Source organism: Physella acuta, unplaced genomic scaffold, assembly GCF_028476545.2.
Source record: "Physella acuta isolate Inbredline_101_S28 unplaced genomic scaffold, ASM2847654v3 ptg001499l, whole genome shotgun sequence".
In the NCBI taxonomy this organism is placed as follows: Eukaryota; Metazoa; Mollusca; class Gastropoda; family Physidae; genus Physella; species Physella acuta.
Window position 1 is genome coordinate 116,737 of NW_026733014.1, and position 22,264 is coordinate 139,000.

The 22,264-nt window shown below is 33.8% G+C and overlaps 1 protein-coding gene across 2 annotated transcripts in view; it reads right to left on the reverse strand.

Annotated features, from left to right (window-relative positions):
- Window positions 1–20,882, reverse strand: part of LOC131928420 (uncharacterized) — a 40,690-nt gene extending 19,808 nt beyond the window's left edge. Inside the window, exons 1-3 of one of the 2 annotated variants that reach the window (XM_059284450.1) lie at window positions 20,552–20,882; window positions 7,442–7,571; window positions 372–522 (exon numbers count right to left, since the gene is read on the reverse strand). In XM_059284450.1, coding sequence (XP_059140433.1) covers window positions 372–522; window positions 7,442–7,571; window positions 20,552–20,568 — 298 coding nt within the window. In that variant the 5' untranslated portion in view covers window positions 20,569–20,882. Of the gene's footprint in view, window positions 1–119; window positions 140–371; window positions 523–7,441; window positions 7,572–20,551 lie in introns of those variants that run through there. The other variant, XM_059284451.1, reaches the window with a different exon arrangement.
- Window positions 20,883–22,264: the final 1,382 nt, after the last annotated feature.

Sequence of the window (22,264 nt, forward strand, 5' to 3'; positions counted from 1 at the left end):
AATAATTTAATTTGTTAATTAAAAAAAATACTTCCGTACCTTGGACATAACAGCGTCCAGATATAATTACACCTGCTAATTACTTTAAACACTAATTAGTTAATTAAAAAACTGCCCACCTTCCTTGGACATGCCAGCGTCCAGATATAATTACACCTGCTGATTACTTTAAACACTAATTAGTTAATTAAAAAACTGCCCACCTTCCTTGGACATGCCAGCGTCCAAATATAATTACACCTGCTGATTACTTTAAAAACTAATTAGTTAATTAACCAACTGCTCACCTTCCTTGGACATGCCAGCGTCCAAATATAATTACACCTGCTGATTACTTTAAAAACTAATTAGTTAATTAACCAACTGCCCACCTTCCTTGGACATGCCGGCGTCCAGACACTTTTGGTACCGGCAGTACTGACACGACTTCCGTTTTCCCGGCTTGTACTCACAGTAGCCGGAAGACCGGTTGGCACGGCATTTGTACTCTCGGTAACGTCGTAAGCTCCGATGGAAGAAACCCTAAGTTTGGATTTTTTAAATGTGATATTAAAATTTATAGAATTCACAAAAACATGTAATTTTTTAAAAAAAAGTAACTGATTATTTAAAATATTCATTAACCTAGGTATTTTAATGAAGGCAGTGGTCTGGATGGGGGGGGGGGGGTGTGGTTCACCATTCAGGGAGTGATATAAAATCTAAAAATCTGTGAAGCAACCCTTTTTTTCCGGTTAAAATAATAAAATATTAGGGTAAAGGCAGCGCTGGCGCCAGATTATTTAGCGACATTTTAATTTATTATCAATGGCATAAGCGTTATAAGTAGACATCAAAATCAAATTTTACTTGCCTCCTTCACAGTGGCGTAGCGAGGTCGGGTGTCACCCGGTGCGGCACTTAATGTAGTCACCCACCCAGAGGCATAGAGACCCTTCCCAGGGACAAACTTTCAAATTTTCGATTTGCTTCCCCCTCCCCTCAAACATTCGATTTGCACCCCCCCCCCTCAAGTTTTCGCTTGCACCCCCCTCAAACTTTTGATTTGCACCCTTCTCGAGTTTTTCTCTATTTATTTTGCTATTTTTTTGCCTTGGTGTCACCTCCCTAAATGGTGTCACCCGGTGCGGTCCGCACCCCCGCCCCCCCCCCCCTCGCTACGCCCCTGCTCCTTTGTCGCAAAAGTTTACAAGCGTAATCACATTTTATTGAAATTGTTGTTATTGAAATTGTTGCAAAGTCCACGAGTCTACTTTGTACTTTACGACATAGCCCCCCCCCCCCCCTCCTTAGAAAATTTTAAGTGCTTCCCCCCCCCCTCCCGGGGAATAAAGTCTGGAAAAAAACAGTTCTTGTAGTGTTGGGCTCTCTGCAGTCCTCCCAAGGAGAGTTCCAAAACGGAACTTATCTGTTTTCAGCTTGGCTGTCTTTAGTTATAATTGTAAAATGTCTATATTGTGTGATTATGTAACGATTTTTTGTTTTTGAAAAATAAAAGGTTATAATTGTTATAAATTCCAGACTAAAATTGTTATATATGAATCCTTTAGGGGAGGGTGAAAAATATGAAAAGACAACTTATTAAATGTTTAATTTACGACTAAGACTGTATGTCTACTAACATTAAGTACAACGGCTACTGATGTTCAAGTTTTTCAACTTGATAATGCTAAAAAACATACCAAACTATTTTGTTCAGAGATTCTGCTCTGTATAATTTTTACAATAGCAAATAATAACTTAAATTTGTATTTATATGTAAGCGGTCAACATAAGGTGCAGGAATTTGAAATGAATGTAAAGTTAAGCAACGAGTTATCTTCCATTTGAAAATCCAAATACCAAATTTTTATTAAAGGGAAAGAACTTTCAAAAGAATGGCTAAATAAACCAAGTGTAACAAAGACATGCTTGAAAAACACAGTTAAAAGCTCTAAATCACTTTACGTAATAATAATAACAAATCTTTTATATTAGCTATGTAATCTTGCAAAAGTAATATATTTTATTTATTAAATACATAACTGTATTTTTTGTTTGAAAGTTTAAAATTGTAACTTTATTATAACATACTTCTATTCAATTTTTATATGATTACTTCAACTGTAGCTCTTGTATTTAAAACCTTATAGAAATTTTAGATTCCCTATATATAGGGACGTCTTTCAAAATAACGAACACTTATAACTGATTTAGAAATTGCTAAAAATATTGATTATATTTTTTAAAAAAGTAATTATTTGAAAACAAAAAGTTTACAGTTAGTTATAAACTCCATCGTATTTAATATTATATATTAATACCTTAAGAGTGGTAATATAGATTCCTTAAAAACTAAAGATTTTTCAACTAGAGAACGCCTACCTTTCTCATGGGTTCCGTACTGAATTGAATTAATCTAACTTACGATAAACTCGACTACTTGATATACTCTACTACATTCACAACACATATCAAACTTCGATACCTAAACATAACTAGAATTGATGCTCCAGAACTATGACACCAACTCGCTTAACTTAACCAAGCTCTACAAACGATACTCCAAATCAACAACGATTTCACTGGACCTACTACTACGCTTTAATAGTCAATATAATTCGATACCTTAATACCAGAAGAATCAATCATCCCGAACTCCAAAACTACGATACTTCGTCACCTGCATTCTCCTTTCTCTATTACCAATCAGATTCCACTAGATCTTAGACTACAAAACAGCCGAATAAAAATTATTACATTTTAACACTTCGATACTTTACACCTACGAAACCATATCAGCAACAGCCTTCCGTTGTTACTCCCAAATCTAAACGATTCATCAAAATGTACAAAACAAGTACAATACTTTGAACACCCCGTCAATACAAAACTGTATACACCAGGACATATTTCTAATTCAAATTCAGAGAAAACGAGACTTACAAGCCCTATTAAAATTAAATAACCGTTTGAAATGTTCGAAATGTAAACTACGAACTTATTTAATCGTTTTCTACATCACTTGTATGACACCAAATTAAGAAGGCAATGTGACTGGTAAAAAGCGCTCCGACATTTCCAAATTATGGAGGTGCGGTTGCATTTTCACCAACGCGAATATAGCCCTTTATAGACCTAATTTTGGGGTGGGGGTGCAAAATTGATATTTCGTCCTTGGTGCCGAAATAGATCGCTACTCCTTTGTAAAAATTATTAAATATTAGGTACTTTTTGATAACAACGATTAAACATTTTGCCCCCCCCCCCCCCTTGGGATGGCGCCCTAGGCGACCGCCTATCTCGCCTTATAGGTAGCGCCGGCCTTGGATAAAGGGATGACACTAAATCGAAAAAGCATAAGCTGTTGCAGGGGGAACTCTGTTGCTGCTGCACCAAGCAACACCCACCCCGGTGACGCCACTGAATAAAAGATTACTAGTAAATAATACAAAATCCATTTTCAAAAAACTCAATATATATTTTTGTAAATTTTTGTTTACACTTAACACTTAGACATTGAGAAGACAACCGTAAGTAATGAAATCTAGTTAGGTAGTGAAAACCTTCATTTATTTCTTTTGAAACGTCTATGCTTTAAATCACTAATAATTGGAAAGCATTGTTTAACTTGTTTAAATACCTATTGAGAAACTTGTTGCTATGCTTTAAATCACTAATAATTGGAAAGCATTGTTTAACTTGTTTAAATACCTATTGAGAAACTTGTTGCTATGCTTTAAATCAATAATAATTGGAAAGCATTGTTTAACTTGTTTAAATACCTATTGAGAAATTTGTTGCTATGCTTTAAATCAATAATAATTGGAAAGCATTGTTTAACTTGTTTAAATACCTATTGAGAAATTTGTTGCTATGCTTTAAATCAATAATAATTTGAAAGCATTGTTTGACTTGTTTAAATACCTTATGAGAAATTTGTTGCTGAGCATTTTGTGAGAGGGAACGGCCCCCATTTTAAACAATTTGATTTTTCTATACAACGACTATTTGTATAATCCTAATACATTGATTTGTAGTAGTTTGATTATATTTCAACAACATCAACTGTAAGATACAACTAACAACAGATGGGTATGGTCAGACACTCTTGTTGTTATGAAAATACTCTAGGCCTATTTTATTAGTCTCGTGCTAACTGATCGTATAAAAACTGAAAACATTTTTTTTTATTCAGAAATAAAAGAAATTCCCGCTAGATAGTCCTACTGTTAACAACATTTTTAGAGCGGTTGCCACCGAAGTAGATTTTAAAAACAAACGCGAACTTGTTTATCTCATAAAGATTGGTTGATAAGAAAGATCCAAGTAGGTTGCGAATTTTCTTTTAAAATCTTGTGCTGTTTTAAACAAACACGGTGTTGCCTGATCAAGTTCAACACATTTCTGGTCAAAATTGTGGGAACCTGCATCTGTTTGTTAATCATTTGAACAGTGCACACAGGTCTATTTCTCTGATATGTTTCCATCTTTCCATCTATCTATCTGTCTGTCGCGAGAGCTACAGGTGTCCCTTAAACCTATATGTCATATGTAATCTTTAGTGTTGGTAAAAAGTTCCCTTTTCGAACTTGACGTTCATTGAGGCAAGTAGAGTTTCTGTAACCTCGGCATATGAAGGGATAGCGTGGTCAGCACAATGCCCAGCCGTCTTTACTTTCCCTAACGTGAGTTAAGTACCCCTCAGTGCTGATTGTACTTAAGGACATACTACTGGCTTAAACCTGGATTCGAACTCGATACTTTCGGGTTAGAAATCTAGCGGTCCATGGGTTAAGTGAAGTAGAGTTCACTGGATTCTGTGATTTTTTGCAAAAGTTCTCTACATATAACAGACAAAGATGATCAAGTCAAAAAGATGACTACACTTCTCTAGACCTTATCTTATCTACAATAGATGGTCTATAAGTACAGCGGTAGAGCAATGTATTAGTGAACAACAGGGCACAGTTCGAATACAAAAATTAAAACTTCGTCTTGTTTTGTAGAACGCAGGTCGCAAGCAGCAAATTTTCGCGGTCGGCTGTTGTCGTTAACTCACTTTAAAAATAACTAATTTAGGCAGACCTTATATTTTCCGTTTTTATTTTAGCTACTAGCAGATGGATATAATTAAAATTAATGACTAATTAATCTTTGAACACGTCGTCGATTTATATTAAGTGGAGTACGTCTATTACAGCTATTAGGATGGTATTTGTTGCAAAACGGATATTAACTTAAAGTAAAACAAAAACTTTAAGTACGTGTTTAAGTGGAGGAAATCATAAAAAGTGGATTGTCGATGCTGGAGTGAACTATAACACGAACGATTTCAAGTCTTGATTTTTATTTGTTTTTGTAATGTAACTTACATATCAGTCTAAGGGTCATCTGACGGAAACTTACAACAGCGTGGGAAAATAAATTACGTGACGACTCGCGGAAAATTGTATACACAATGAGTGTTGCTATTTTACAACATCCTACACACATCACTGACCCTTGTCCCTACTTAAAAAGAAAGCTGTATAAAGCTGCATGTTGTCGCTTTAACCATAACCATATCAAACCATGACCGTTGCCCCCAATCTTCTAGCAAATTATATATAAATTTAAAATAGGCAACCATCATAACAAAGTCACTTAGAAATCGAACTATTGTAAAAAAAATTATGTAAAATCAAAAATAATGTTTCGAACTATAAACTTTGGCAGAATAAACAATACATTCAATAGTTTTAAAGTTTAAATTGTCAAAATATTAAAGTTTAAAATTTAACTAATAGCAAGGACGTAAAGTTAAATGATGCAGCTCTTAAGCATTAAAGTTGAACGAAAGGAAATAGCTGCGTCCTTTGGCTAATACAATCATGCGGCTTCACGTTTAAACTTTTAAAATTCCTACGGTTTTATCGACGCCATCTTTTCTATATATTTTGTATTACAGCGGCTTAGACAAATATTTCACCCTTGCTAAATTGATATCTTTGGTTTCCCAAACCTTGTTTTTTTTTCTAGAAAATATCCGCTCCAAGAACGAAGTTTATCAAACTATAAATAAAAAGTTAACAATAAATATAGTCCTATGTATATATATATACATATATATATATATATATATATATATATATATATATATATATATATATATATATATATATATATATATATATATATATATATATATATATATATATATATATATATACATAAAAGTTAACAATATATAGGCCTATATATATATATATATATATATATATATATATATATATATATATATATATATATATATATATATATATATATACATATATATATATATATATATATATATATATATATATATATATATATATATATATATATATAAACTCGCCACATTGAAGTTAGTGTCAAATACAACAAAGAGAATGAAATACTTACAGCTACATACTTAATGTGTGTGAAATAATGCTCACTTTGAAGTGACCGCAGATTTTATGTGTTTTTTCTGTAACAAGTTTATTAGTCCAAGAAGCAGGGGATTTTACAAGCATTTTAGGAAATGCTAATTTTTTTTTTTGTCTAAGAGTTGAAGCTACAGGTCATTTACTAGACTGTGTTACTGATAGCTGCAGACAATGTACATCACCCTCACTACCCCCACCCCCTCCCTAGAAATTATATGGTTGAATATCAATTCAAATTATTTTTTAAAAATTATCTTAAAACAAGCATTGGTTTCGCATTTCACCATTTTGTAAATGATTTTATTTTGATTTCAATCACAGACTGAAGCGAAAATTCAATTTATCGCCCTCAGATAAATCTATCAAAGAGAAAATCATACCTTGCTGTAGCGAGGGCGGGGCGGGGGGTGCGAATCGCAAAGGGTGACACCATTTAGGGGGGGGGGGGGTGACACCAGGGCGAAAAATAGCAAAATGTGCAGAAAAAAATGCCTTAGTTTGCTAGTTCTATTAATGATTAATTAAAGCTACATAGTCTTTTCTTTACAAATCGATTAATATTACAAGAGGGTGGGGGTGAGACCATGACGTAACCGCGCTAAATTTAGAGAAAACAATGCTGTATCCAACTGTATTATTAACAGGCAATAGATAAACATTGTTACTGTTAAGTCTGCAGTGATTAAAGCTTATGCACATACATGCATGCGTATGTGGCATAAACAGAGCATATATATATATATATATATATATATATATATATATATATATATATATATATATATATATATATATATATATATATATATATATATATATATATTGTTTCTTGGGGGGGGGGGGGGGAGGGGGAGACACCACAAAGTGGCACACAGGGTAACACACGTCCTAGCGAAGCCACTGATGAGTACGTCTTACCTTGATGTATCACTGGTTAATTAAAGTATTAATGAGTACGTGTTACCTTGATGTATCACCTGTTAATTAATGTATTAATGAGTACGTCTTACCTTACAAGCCTCGCAGGTGTTGACGCCGTAGTGGAACCCTGCGGCCTTGTCCCCACACACCCTGCAGGGTGGGAGAAACAGCCTGCTCTCTTGTCTGGTTCCCTCTAGCACCCCGCCTGTCATTCTGCTGCTGTGGAGTAGTACCATGTACATTACTGTCATTAGATTGTACCATGTACATTACTGTCATTAGATTGGCATCTTTTAGATACATGTAGAATATACATTACTGTCATTAGATTGTCATCATGTACATTACTGTCATTAGATTGTCATCATGCATATATATGTAGAATATACATTACTGTCATTAGATTGTACCATGTACATTACTGTCATTAGATTGTCATCATGCATATATATGTAGAATATACATTACTGTCATTAGATTGGCATCTTTTAGATACATGTAGAATATACATTACTGTCATTAGATTGTCATCATGTACATTACTGTCATTAGATTGTCATCATGCATATATATGTAGAATATACATTACTGTCATTAGATTGTACCATGTACATTACTGTCATTAGATTGTCATCATGCATATATATGTAGAATATACATTACTGTCATTAGATTGTCATCATGCATATACATGTAGAATATACATTACTGTCATTAGATTGTCATCATGCATATACATGTAGAATATACATTACTGTCATTAGATTGTCATCATGCATATACATGTAGAATATACATTACTGTCATTAGATTGTCATCATGCATATACATGTAGAATATACATTACTGTCATTAGATTGGCATCATGCATATACATATAGAATATACATTACTGTCATTAGATTGTCATCATGCATATACATATAGAATATACATTACTGTCATTAGATTGTCATTATGCATATATATGTAGAGTGTACATTACTGTCATTAGATTGTTGTCTTTTAGATACATATAGAATGTACATTACTGTCATTAGATTGTCATCATTTAGATACATGTACCATGTACATTACTGTCATTAGATTGTCATCATGCATTATATGTAGAATATACATTACTGTCATTAGATTGTCATCATTTAGATACATGTAGAATGTACATTACTGTCATTAGATTGTCATTGTTTAGATATTTGTAGAATGTACATTACTGTCATTATATTGTCATTGTTTAGATACATATGGAATGTACATTACTGTCATTAGTCTGTTATCGTTTAGATACTTGTAGAATGTACATTACTGGCATTAGATTGTACAATGTACATTACTGTCATTATATTGTCATTGTTTAGATACAAATAGAATGTACATTACTGTCATTTGATTGTTCTACTGTGGGGTAAAATATACATTACTGATTATAAAACTGTTATCGCTGAGATATATGTAAGGAGGATGTGACACCTATTGGAGCGATGTACACAAATCGATGTGTCATAGTTAGCTTGATTTTTATTTGTTTTTGTATTTGTAACTTATATATATATATATATATATATATATATATATATATATATATATATATATATATATATATATATATATATATATATATATATATATATATATATATATATATAGATATATTAACTTATATATAGTCATGGTTAAAGCGACAACATACAACTTTATACAACTTTCTATCTAAGTAGGGACAATGGGCTGTGTTGTGTGAAGCATGTTGTAAAATAGCAACACTCATTTCGTATACAATTTTCCGAGGGTCGGTAAAGCTTATGGTTTTTAAACTGAGTTCGAACATCGGCAGATGAGGCTGGGTAATTGGGGACAGCTACTTTTCCTTGGATAGACAACTCCAAATTTTACATCAAAAGTTGTTTTATGTTTTATTTTTCTTATTTTACTGAGGAAGACAATGTGGGCGTGACAGCGGAAGTTTGATGAGGAAAAATTTGAAGTAAAACTATAAGCGCCATTTGTTTACTACAGAATACAATCGGCTACATAGAATACTTTCAGGGATCAAAGTACCGATTATTTCTATTGTTTCCAAGCTGGAGAAACAGGACAGGAAAAACAGGACATTTAAGGAAAAACAGGACAAGACATGACAAACATGACATGACAGGACAAATATTAGCAAATATCAAGGTAGAAATGACATGTGAGTTTACGTAGGGTTACAAATCCATGATGATATAATTCCAATGGTGGACTAACAGAAAGCACAGACCCAAGTAATCAAATTCTATTTGAGGTATGTGGAATTTGAGATCATCCCAGATATTTATAGTTAATCTTATACAAAATACCCAAAAGTCTGGTGTAGCTAAAATAATCAAACATCAAATAAAGAGAACTCTAATAAAACTACTTCAAAACAATTAAGTTCAAAACAGCAACAGTATTGCCAATGCAGTCTTTTTCTAACTAAATCTATATGCTGAAAATGTGTACTATGCTGAAATGTCGATAGATAAAATTTTGGAAATACACTGAACTAAACTAAATTAACTAAACGTATATTTAAATATATATATATATATATATATATATATATATATATATATATATATATATATATATATATATATATATATATATATATATATATATATATATATACTTTAATTACTAGAGAATCGTAGATTATTTTAACATGTTAAATCATTTGATAAACTAAAAGCGATTAGCGTTAATATTTACATATCCATCACTGAGCGCCTAACGCTTAATTATGAGACCTTTGTACTTATTATACTTGAAAATTAACGAAAAAAAAACGGTAAATGATACCAGAACACCATTTGTTTATTACGTGTTAAAATATAAAGTACTCACAACAGTCCAATAAGTAGATTAATGCCCTAATCACTTATTTCAAGTTTTAAAATGTATACTTTCTTTCACTACATAACATAGGTAATAGACATAAACATATTTACGTACACACTAAACATCATGTCTTGAGATGTAAGAAAGGTTATCCAGGCATCACAACAACATTATGCCAACATTGCTACGCACCAAGTTACGCACCATCTTGCACCATCGCCGCAGCTAGGCAAGTGCCGACTATTTTAACTGCTGGTTGATGAACTATACAAACCAAACTCTAGTTTTTTTTTAAAATTAAAAACTGACCATGTTGAAGTTAAGATAAGATTTGTAAAAAAAAAAAAAAACATTCAAAGTTTATCTAAGAAAATGTAGGTTAAATACTGGCGAGAGACCCAAAAATGTCTTGGTTAATCACGAAAGTCATTATTTTTATTAATTAGTGAACAGATATTTGTGACTTATCTTGGTTAACATGTAGAACAAAATGTGGAATTAAACTAATTTTGGACGAATTGTTTTTTTTTAGACTTACTTTCCGCAAGTCATTATTGTCTTAGCGAAATAGACTGATATACGTGACGAGGTCATTTACATGGGTGACGAGGTCTAAGGTCACTCGCTGTCTAAGGTCACTCGCTGTCTAAGGTCACTCGCTGTCTAAGGTCACTCGCTGTCTAAGGTCACTCGCTGTCTAAGGTCACTCGCTGTCTAAAGTCACTCGCTGTCTAAGGTCACTCGCTGTCTAAGGTCACTCGCTGTCTAAAGTCACTCGCTGTCTAAGGTCACTCGCTGTCTAAGGTCACTCGCTGTCTAAGGTCACTACTGTCTAAGGTCACTCGCTGCCTAAGGTCACTCGCTGTCTAAAGTCACTCGCTGTCTAAGGTCACTCGCTGTCTAAAGTCACTCGCTGTCTAAGGTCACTCGCTGTCTAAGGTCACTCGCTGTCTAAGGTCACTCGCTGTCTAAGGTCACTCGCTGTCTAAGGTCACTCGCTGTCTAAAGTCACTCGCTGTCTAAGGTCACTCGCTGTCTAAGGTCACTCGCTGTCTAAAGTCACTCGCTGTCTAAGGTCACTCGCTGTCTAAGGTCACTCGCTGTCTAAGGTCACTCGCTGTCTAAGGTCACTCGCTGTCTAAGGTCACTCGCTGTCTAAAGTCACTCGCTGTCTAAGGTCACTCGCTGTCTAAAGTCACTCGCTGTCTAAGGTCACTCGCTGTCTAAGGTCACTCGCTGTCTAAGGTCACTCGCTGTCTAAGGTCACTCGCTGTCTAAGGTCACTCGCTGTCTAAGGTCACTAGCTGTCTAAGGTCACTCGCTGTCTAAGGTCATTCGCTGTCTAAGGTCACTCGCTGTCTAAGGTCACTCGCTGTCTAAGGTCACTCGCTGTCTAAGGTCACTCGCTGTCTAAGGTCACTCGCTGTCTAAGGTCACTCGCTGTCTAAAGTCACTCGCTGTCTAAGGTCACTCGCTGTCTAAGGTCACTCGCTGTCTAAAGTCACTCGCTGTCTAAGGTCACTCGCTGTCTAAGGTCACTCGCTGTCTAAGGTCACTCGCTGTCTAAGGTCACTCGCTGTCTAAGGTCACTCGCTGTCTAAAGTCACTCGCTGTCTAAGGTCACTCGCTGTCTAAAGTCACTCGCTGTCTAAGGTCACTCGCTGTCTAAGGTCACTCGCTGTCTAAGGTCACTCGCTGTCTAAGGTCACTCGCTGTCTAAGGTCACTCGCTGTCTAAGGTCACTAGCTGTCTAAGGTCACTCGCTGTCTAAGGTCATTCGCTGTCTAAGGTCACTCGCTGTCTAAGGTCACTCGCTGTCTAAGGTCACTCGCTCTCTAAGGTCATTCGCTGTCTACGGTCACTCGCTGTCTAAGGTCACTCGCTGTCTAAGGTCACTCGCTGTCTAAGGTCACTCGCTGTCTAAGGTCACTCGCTGTCTAAGGTCACTCGCTGTCTAAGGTCACTCGCTGTCTAAGGTCACTCGCTGTCTAAGGCCACTCGCTGTCTAAGGTCACTCGCTGTCTAAGGTCACTCGCTGTCTAAGGTCACTCGCTGTCTAAGGTCACTCGCTGTCTAAGGTCACTCGCTGTCTAAGGTCACTCGCTTTCTAAGGTCACTCGCTGTCTAAGGTCACTCGCTGTCTAAGGTCACTCGCTGTCTAAGGTCACTCGCTGTCTAAGGTCACTCGCTCTCTAAGGTCATTCGCTGTCTAAGGTCATTCGCTGTCTAAGGTCACTCGCTGTCTAAGGTCACTCGCTAAGGTCACTACTGTCTAAGGTCACTCGCTGCCTAAGGTCAATCGCTGTCTAAGGTCACTCGCTGTCTAAGGTCATTCGCTGTCTAAGGTCACTCGCTGTCTAAGGTCACTCACTGTCTAAGGTCACTCGCTAAGGTCACTACTGTCTAAGGTCACTCGCTACCTAAGGTCAATCGCTGTCTAAGGTCACTCGCTGTCTAAGGTCACTCGCTGTCTAAGGTCACTCACATGGAGGACGAGGTCTAAGGTCACTTGTTGGGTCTTTGTCATTTGTTCTTAATGTGCAGCTATAAGTGAGATTTCCTCCGATATAATGAAGTATCATCATGTCACGTGCCATGTATGGCGCATCGATTCTGAATACCTTATATATCTTGTATACCTTATATACTTTATATACCTTATATACTTTATATACCTTCTTTACTTTATATACCTTATATACTTTATATACCTTTTTTACTTTATAAACCTTATATACTTTATATACCTTATATATTTTATATACCTTCTTTACTTTATATACCTTATATACTTTATATACCTTCTTTACTTTATATACCTTATATGCTTTATATACCTTCTTTACTTTATAAACCTTATATACTTTATATACCTTATATACTTTATATACCTTCTTTACTTTATATACCTTATATACTTTATATACCTTCTTTACTTTATATACCTTATATACTTTATATACCGTAACACCCCAAAGACGGTACACTGTATATACTGACAATCTAATAAAGGCTAATTGTTTCGGTTTATGTTCACTAAGTAGCCACACTAGCTATTACCCCTGGTCTACAGCCCCCCCCCCCCCCCATGTCATTTCTAGAATCTGTAAGTGTAGGTTCTCTCAAGCGCAGAGAACTCAGGACGACTTTAAGTCTCTCAGCTTTAGGTGCATCTTTGGTTATCTAGTGGATGGAACTCAGAAGAGGGAGGGTGGGGGAGGGGGGGGTACATTGATCCGTTCAGGAAAAGTTAATATTGCTTGTGTGTTTTTAAAAAAAACAGTTTATGGCACCAATTTATTCAAATGCTTTTTATTGCATCAACATTTCAAAATGCATTTTAGCATCAACGTTTTTATTGTTAAAAAGAGTTAAAAGGGGAGAGGGGGGGGGGGTCTTCAACTTTGGCGACCCTCCAAATCAAAACCCATTTTTCTTTCTGAACTCCAGATGTTATTTATAGGTGTAGCAAAGTCATGTTTATTGTTTGATGCAACATTAGACACCTCATTTAAAAATAAATCAAAACGCTTAAGTAAGATTGTTAACATTTATCTTTTTCGACTAGATGTGTTTAGCTTCGGTGTGTTCGGTCTTTAAAAAAAGGTCTATGTCTATGTTAGTAAGTCGTTGTTGTGGTTTAAGTATTGTTATTTATTCAGTCTTACTGTGAGTGAAAACACATTTAGTTTGAAAATGTTTAAAAAGGTCGTGAAAATATTAGTTATTCTTATTCAAACATTTAGGTTCATATGACATTATTTTATTTTATTTTTAAAAAATTATCGTTCAAACATTCGTGTTGATTTATGATTTAATTTCTTAATTAATTTTTTTTTTTTGAAAACCTGGTTTAAATTTATTGTATTCTCAAAGTACATAGTTATTTCCCTTATTGAGATTTCTCTCCCTTCGTTAAAATATACCACCATTGATGTTTTACCAAGCATGCAGCGTGTCATGCCGCAGTGGCAGTCGGGAATTTCAATGCTATTTTTAGAAACATTCGAACATTCTAAAACACTTCAGGAAGGTCAAATATCACCATCAATGTCACGTTAAGTCGAGCATAACATAATTACTTTTTTTTTTTTAGAATTAACACTAGAAATTAAATAGAAAATAGTTTATGGTAAACGCATTTAAACTGAAAATCATCTACATAAAAAAAGAAAACAAATTTAGAAAATCTGTATTTTATATAGTGGTAGGATGTATTAATTATGTATTTTAATTAATAGCCGGGCGGTTTTGAATCCAGGCCTGGTTAGTTCCAGGTAACCGTTCTATGACCCACTTCAGGTGTTCGAGTCTGCCAACAAGTAGGGCGCTACACCTGGCTATTCACCTGTTAGTTAAGTAGTTCTTGTCTTGTTTGCAGTCCATGTACTTCAAGTGTTAAGGTGTTTTGTGTTTAGTTCTGTCAAACTGTACACAATCCCCTTACACAAACGCTTACATCGCTTACATAAAACGGACAGAAATAATTTCAGGCGTATTTTTAATACAGCTCTCTACTAATGGATTCTTCCAAGATCATTATAGCTAGGTGGTTAGTTAAATTTTATTCTCAGGGTTAGTACTAGGATTATGGTTAGGGTTATGGCTGTACTTAGATATTAAGGTTTGAGTTAGAGATATACTTAAAGTGGATATTAGCACCTAATATTAGTTAATAGTTTTACTTATCAATCTTTTTAAAAACATTAAGAAACAGAAGAGGACTCCCTAATTGTGGCTTTGTCCTACAATATTATGAGTACCCCCCCCCCCATCCCAACCTTTTCCTTATTGTAAGAACGACTATATATATATTTAGCTGAACGCTAATCAAAACAAGTCTTATTATGATAATTAAAAGACGGCCACCATTAATTAAATATTTGAATATTTTCATTCCTAAAAAATAGTTTTAACATGCATATAAATAGATACTAAGAGTTCATTAAATCTATGATCTAAAGGTTTATTATTATAGATCTAGTAGTCCTAGTTGAAGAAATGTTTCGACAAACCTCTGTGAGATGCGCAGAGAATTACATGGGTACCTCAGTTAGTAAAGTTAGAAGTTCGTAGATCAGGGGACTTAATCAGGAAAATAATTCAATTTTTCTTCCATATTGAAAGTTTGATTTTATTTCAAAAATATTTCTGCTTCTTTGCATAAAAGTATTTGTATCCTTTTCGATTTATTACGTGCAGTAAAGTGGGGCTGACTTAAATAGCAGGAAGAGAGTTTAGAGTGGGCATAGAAGGCTATAGCGCAGTTCTTTCCCTTGAAATTTAGAACCTACTTCTAGTAGGCCTTGTTGTTAAATTTATATTTAGTCAACCATATCAATTTATGCTATTTTATATTCTAAAACAAATCCACTGCAATAACCAAATCGGCCGGTTATGTAAAGCACTCTAATTGCTGCTACGGTCGGTTGTGTAAAGCACTCTGATTAGTGCTACGGTCGACTTTCGCAGTAGGTTCCTTGTTCGAATATTATATAACCTATATATATATATAATGTTGAACACGAAAATAGCCATAAAACACGTGATAGCAGAAGTCAGTCGAGCGAATCTTAACAACGCCCTTGGTTAGAAGCGGTAGAGCCAGTTGTATAGTGGGGTCGGGAGACGGGTGGGGTGGGTGGGGGTAAGTGAATCCCTGAACCGTGGCGGGAATATTTCAATAGGAGGGTGTGATCATTGTTGTTTTGCACGTACACCAAATAGGTCTGATGTTCATGAGATTTATGGGCCATGTTTTAATGAGATTTACGGGCCTTGTTATATGATATTTACGGGCCTTGTTATATGATATTTACGGGCCTTGTTATATGAGATTTATGGGCCATGTTATATGAGATTTATGGGCCATGTTTTAAGAGATTTATGAGCCATGTTTTATGAGATTTATGGTCCATGTTTTATGAGATTTATGGTCCATGTTTTATGAGATTTATGGCCCATGTTTTATGAGATTTATGGTCCATGTTTTATGAGATTTATGGCCCATGTTTTATGAGATTTATGGGCCATGTTTTATGAGATTTATGTGTCTTGTTTTATGAGATGTATGTGCTATGTTTTATGAGATTTATGGGCCATGTTTTATGAGATTTATGGGCGATGTTTTATGAGATTTATGGGCCATGTTTTAAGAGATTTATGGGTCATGTTTTATGAGATTTATGGGACATGTTTTAAGAGATTTATGGGTCATGTTTTATGAGATTTATGGGTCATGTTTTATGAGATTTATGTACCATGTTTTATGAGAACTATTGTCCATGTCTTATGAGATTTATGGGCCATGTTTTAAGAGATTTATGGGTCATGTTTTAAGAGATTTATGGGTCATGTTTTCTGAGATTTATGTGCCATGTTTTATGAGAACTAATGTCCATGTTTTATGAGATTTATGGGTCATGTTTTAAGAGATTTATGGGTCATGTTTACTGAGATTTATGTGCCATGTTTTATGAGAACTAATGTCCATGTTTTATGAGATTTATGGTCCATGTTTTATGAGATGTATGTGCCATGTTTTATGAGATTTATGGTCCATGTTTTAAGAGAGTTATGAGACATGTTTTATGAGAAATATGGGACATGTTTTGTAATATTAATGGCCGTTTTTCATAATATTCATTGGCGTGTTTTACAAGATTTATGTTCTATTTTATTAAAAAAATTATTTTTATTGTTTGTCATTTTAAAGGATCTATTGTATGTTTATAAAAATCAAGGGTTCATGTTTATAAGATCTATGACCATATTTCAAAGATCTATGGGCCATATTTAAAAGATATATGGGCAATTATTTTTTTATAATCTGCACAAAAATACAATTCAAGTGGGTAATACAAGAACAGGATCAAACTTAAATAACAGTTCGTATCGAACATAGTAAAAACAGCTTCCTTACCTGATCACACAATGATGGCTTCAAGAGGAATAAACTTATATTTATGTTGTTTTAACTGTGTATATCATATATTATAATATACACATAGGAAGAAACGTGAATCGCTTGACCTTTGAACTATGGATGCGGGAATTCTTGAACTTATCGTACACCCACATGAAATGTTGTATTTTTTTTTTAAATGAAGAGTTCGTGACAAATATGAAAACAATTGAAAAGCTAACTAAAAATTTTCCGCAAGTGTTTAATTGCTTTGTTTCCCGGACACAAACGAAACAATCCAGTTTTTTAAAGTGTCCGAGTGACTCAGCCACGACTAGCTAGCGTCGCCGCAGGAAGCTAAGAAAGTAAAAGCGGAAGTGGATACGACACTTTATAATTGATACATAGAGAGAGTGTTAAGAGTGTTTCAAGTATTCCGGCGGAGGAGTTTTTGTGGTTTATCTGTGAAGGAGGGAATAAAAGCCTATTTCTATAACTGTGTGGGAGGAATAAATAAATAAATAAATAAATAAATAAATAAATATATATATATATATATATATATATATATATATATATATATATATATATATATATATATATATATATATATATATATATATATATATATATATATATATATATATATATATATATATATATATATATATATATATATATATATATATATATATATATATATATATATATATATATATATATATATATATATATATATATGTATGTATTTATATAAATATATATATATATATATATATGCATTTATATATATATTTATATTTTATATATATATATATATATATATATATATATTTACACACACACACACACATATATATATATATATATATATATATATATATATATAGGTCCCTATATATGTATATATATATATATGTCCTATTTATGAAATGAATATATATATATATATATATATATATATATATATATATATATATATATATATATATATATATATATATATATATATATATATATATATACGTTTATGGTTTAGAGAGCGAGAGACAGAGCAAAAGTAAAATTTCATTGTAGACTGGGACAACAAGGACACTGAAGATGTTTTTGGATTTCTTACATTTATGCATCCCGTGATTTAAGGTAGTGTGAACTAACGCCTACGTCAACAATAGCCTGTAGAGCTAAACATTCACAGACTGACATAATTAAGTCTTTTTTGGTAAGGCACACACGAGTTGGATATTTTTTTTTACTCATTTTTTTTGCGAGTCTGTTCAACTAAGAGCCCAATTTAAAACATTACTAGAGCTGTTTACGCAATGATCAAATACTTTTATTCTTAAACTTAAAAAACTGATTAATATAGAAGATGCACATACTTTTCTAATAAAATTTAAAAAAAAATAAAAATAAGATTTTTAATCAAATGTTGTTTTTTACAAGATAATGATTAAAAAAAAATTATTGGGTTAGTTCTTTTAAATATAATTAGGACAATGTTTTTATCTTTTATGTTTTTCAAATGTTTAAAGAACACTGAGTTAGCTTAGAAGATAAAGAACTTATACACACACACACACACACACACACACACATATATATATATATATATATATATATATATATATATATATATATATATATATATATATATATATATATATATATATAAATCATCGTACAAACTATTAAAATTTTGCTGTGAGATATTGTGTCTGTGATATTTTGTCTGAGATCATTTGTCCATGGTATCATTTGTCCTGATATATTTTGTCTTGGTATCTTTTGTCCGTGAGATCAATTGTCCTTGAGATCATTTGTCCTGAGATCATTTGTCCCGAGGTCATTTGTCCGTGAGATATTTTGTCTGAGATATTTTGTCTGAGATCATTTGTCCAGAGATCATTTGTCATGGAACAATATATACATATATACATATATACATATATATATATATACATATATATATATATACATATATATATATATATATATATATATATATATATATATATATATATATATATATATATATATATATATATATATATATGTATATATAAAAAATAACTTACTTTCAGAATTCCTGAAGCTATTCCCAGTTCGTTAAAGATATTCACAAAAAAATATATAGCAATATAACACACTCTTTAAGCACCCCCAGAGTAACATCGTTTTATTTCACGAAAACACGACCTTAAATAGATAAATCCCCGCACTTTAAGTCCACCTCGGTCTTACAAAAGTAGCTGATCTACATCTCTGGAACTGTCCTCACGAAAATCAGTCAAGCGTGGAATTTGCAATCCGGTTTTAGCCAACCCGTTTTCCAACTAAATAGAATGAGAATTTGGTCCGAGGTTCTGTGGATTGCACAAGGTTTGTTTCCATGTATGACCCCATTTCACATTCCCCAGGTAGTGTTGCGGTACCGGCAAGGACACATGAGGGCGGACTGGCTAGGATTGGTCTCTGCTTATATACTGGTTTTGTTAACGCTTCGGTGAATTATTATTTTTTTTATATCTTTGGATTTCGGATAGCGTGGTGTGAAGGGGTTCTACGAGGTGAATATAAAGTAGGGGGTGTAGTTGTCTGGGTTCTAGGTCAAAAACAGACAATTTAGCTTCTCTGAAGTTGGAGTATTTGTTAAGTGAAGTATCTTGCAACATCGTTGTAAACATTTTAAAAACAAACTCGAATTAAACTAGTTTATTTTTTAAATATATAATGGTTGATGTTAGGACTCTTCTAAACAGTAAAATATGATATAAATTAGTATAAATGGTCGTAAAAATTTGGATCGAGAAATTGTGGACTGTAAAACTTTGGACTATAATATTTTGGACTAGATTTTAGGCTGAAATTTTATGAGCTTTGCCATTTTGAAAAATATAAGAACGACTTATAGTTTCTTGTAGTAACTTTGGGTCTCAAATGGAAATAGATAAGGATCCAGTTGTAAACATATTAAAATAAGAACATGTATAGATGTGTCAAGCGTAACGGTCTAGCATAGCTTTCTAGTAAAATAACTACATTAGATGTCAAAGTAATAAGTATTAAATATTAATGCCTATGATATTCCAAAAATCAAATCAAACATATAAATTAAAAAAAAATAATACGCTGTATGTTTAATAAAAAAATATTTTCCAGCCGGATGGTTGATAAGGAAAGTGAAGTAGAGTTCACCTGTTTCTTTGACCTCGGCGTTTGAAGGTGTGGTCAGCACTATGCCCAGCCGCGTTTACTTTCCCAAACATGTGTCAGGTACCCATCAAATTTGGGTGAACTCAGTGACATTTTACGGACTTGAACCTTGATTTGAGCCTTTCGGGTAAGCAGTTGTGCTATACCATTCGACCACTTGTCCAATTATTTTTAATAACACAAAATTACCGATTTGAAACTTGAAAAAGTCTCTTACCTGTCGATCTCTACCATAAAGAAATGAAACCTAAAGTCATCCTTAACACGCCAAAGCTGTTGTCCTCCATTAGCATGTTACACGAAACACAGAACATCGCCTACAACACATATCACACGCCTACAATTCACAAGTCCACAACACCAGCTTCTAATTAAACAATCTCTAATTAACAATAATTAAATCCAAACTTCTGCACCGCAACAAGATCGCTTATCTGAACTCGAAATCGTGTTAACGTTTTCAGATAAGAATTATTTATTTCTTAAGAAAATTTTTTTTTTTTAAAAACTTCTGAAGACATGTCGTACAATCCACCGGCCTGCTGGCTTCACACAGTGTGTACATTTTTCTGTGTTGTAAATTAGACAGCCGTTGTTGGTGGTTTTTGGCCCAGTTTCTTTCCTTGATAGCTCTTATCCGCTTTGCCGTGCCGCAAGGCGTGTCTCTTATGTGGTGCAATTTTTTTTTCCTCACTGAATTTTTTTTATTTTATTTAGGTTGACGATTTTAGCGCGTTATGAAATTAAGTTCATCGAAAATATAAGAAGATAAAAAATGTTTTTGTTGAACAGGACTGAGACACATGTTTACTTGTACATGCACCTAAATAAACTGCAGTATATCTGTGGGAAGGTGTTGCTGTCAGGCGGTAATAAACGGACAAACCTAGAAAGTAATAAAGTCTTGAAAACAATGATTTTATTTCTGGGGCTTTTATTGAAATATTAAGAAAAAGATGTTTCTAGAAGATATATGTCAGCATGGAGAATACATATCAATGGACAATGAGATACATTTTTTCCTCACACACACAGGTACAAATAAATACATGCAGACATACATACATACACGCACACACGCGCACTCACACACACACACATCTTCCCTAGTTAGTTAATTACCCACAATATCTTCGAAACCCCAAATGAACCCAAACTCAAGGTAAAATAAATAATATTCTTCAGGTACGACAGAATCCCTTAATCCATTAAATAGGTCATATGATTAATTATGTCACACCCACCAGCTAAGTCACGTGCGCCTCCACCCTCACCCCCACCCCCACAACAACAAACTTAAAAAATCATATTGCAGGAGATTCCTAATTCCTTCCTACGCTGACATTACAGTATTGCCTACAGAATACCGACATACATACTTTGACCTCCATTAAATCACTTCAAATTTTGTATTCAGTCCTCCGTCAAACCCAGATTGCAGTGCTTTATATCTTTAAATTTAAACGTCACTTGTTTCTTCTCATTGAACATCAAACTCTTGGTCTGAAAGACTTTAGGGGTCGGCGTAGTCGAGTCGGTAAAGCTCATGGTTGCCTAAAAGTCCAGAGTTCGAACCCTCGGGCAGATGAGGCTCGTTAGCTGGGGACAGCCACTCTTCTAGGAGAGACAACTCCAAAATCAAACAACTGCTGCCTTGTAGTTTGTTCTTGGTTGGACAAAGGCTATGGAAGCAAATCAAAAAAGAAAAGTAGGCTGAAATTGGAGTCAACGGCCTCAATGGCGCATAACCAGTTGACACGAATACTTAATTGTGTTGGAGGGAATCCCTTCCAACACTAAAATTAAGGACTAAGAAGAAAGTGATGTAAAATCAAACCAAAAGGTCATCATTGATTAATCTAAATATGAGTAAAAGATCCGAATTAATCTGTAGCCTGTGACCAAACTACCGCCTGTGTTAAACACATCC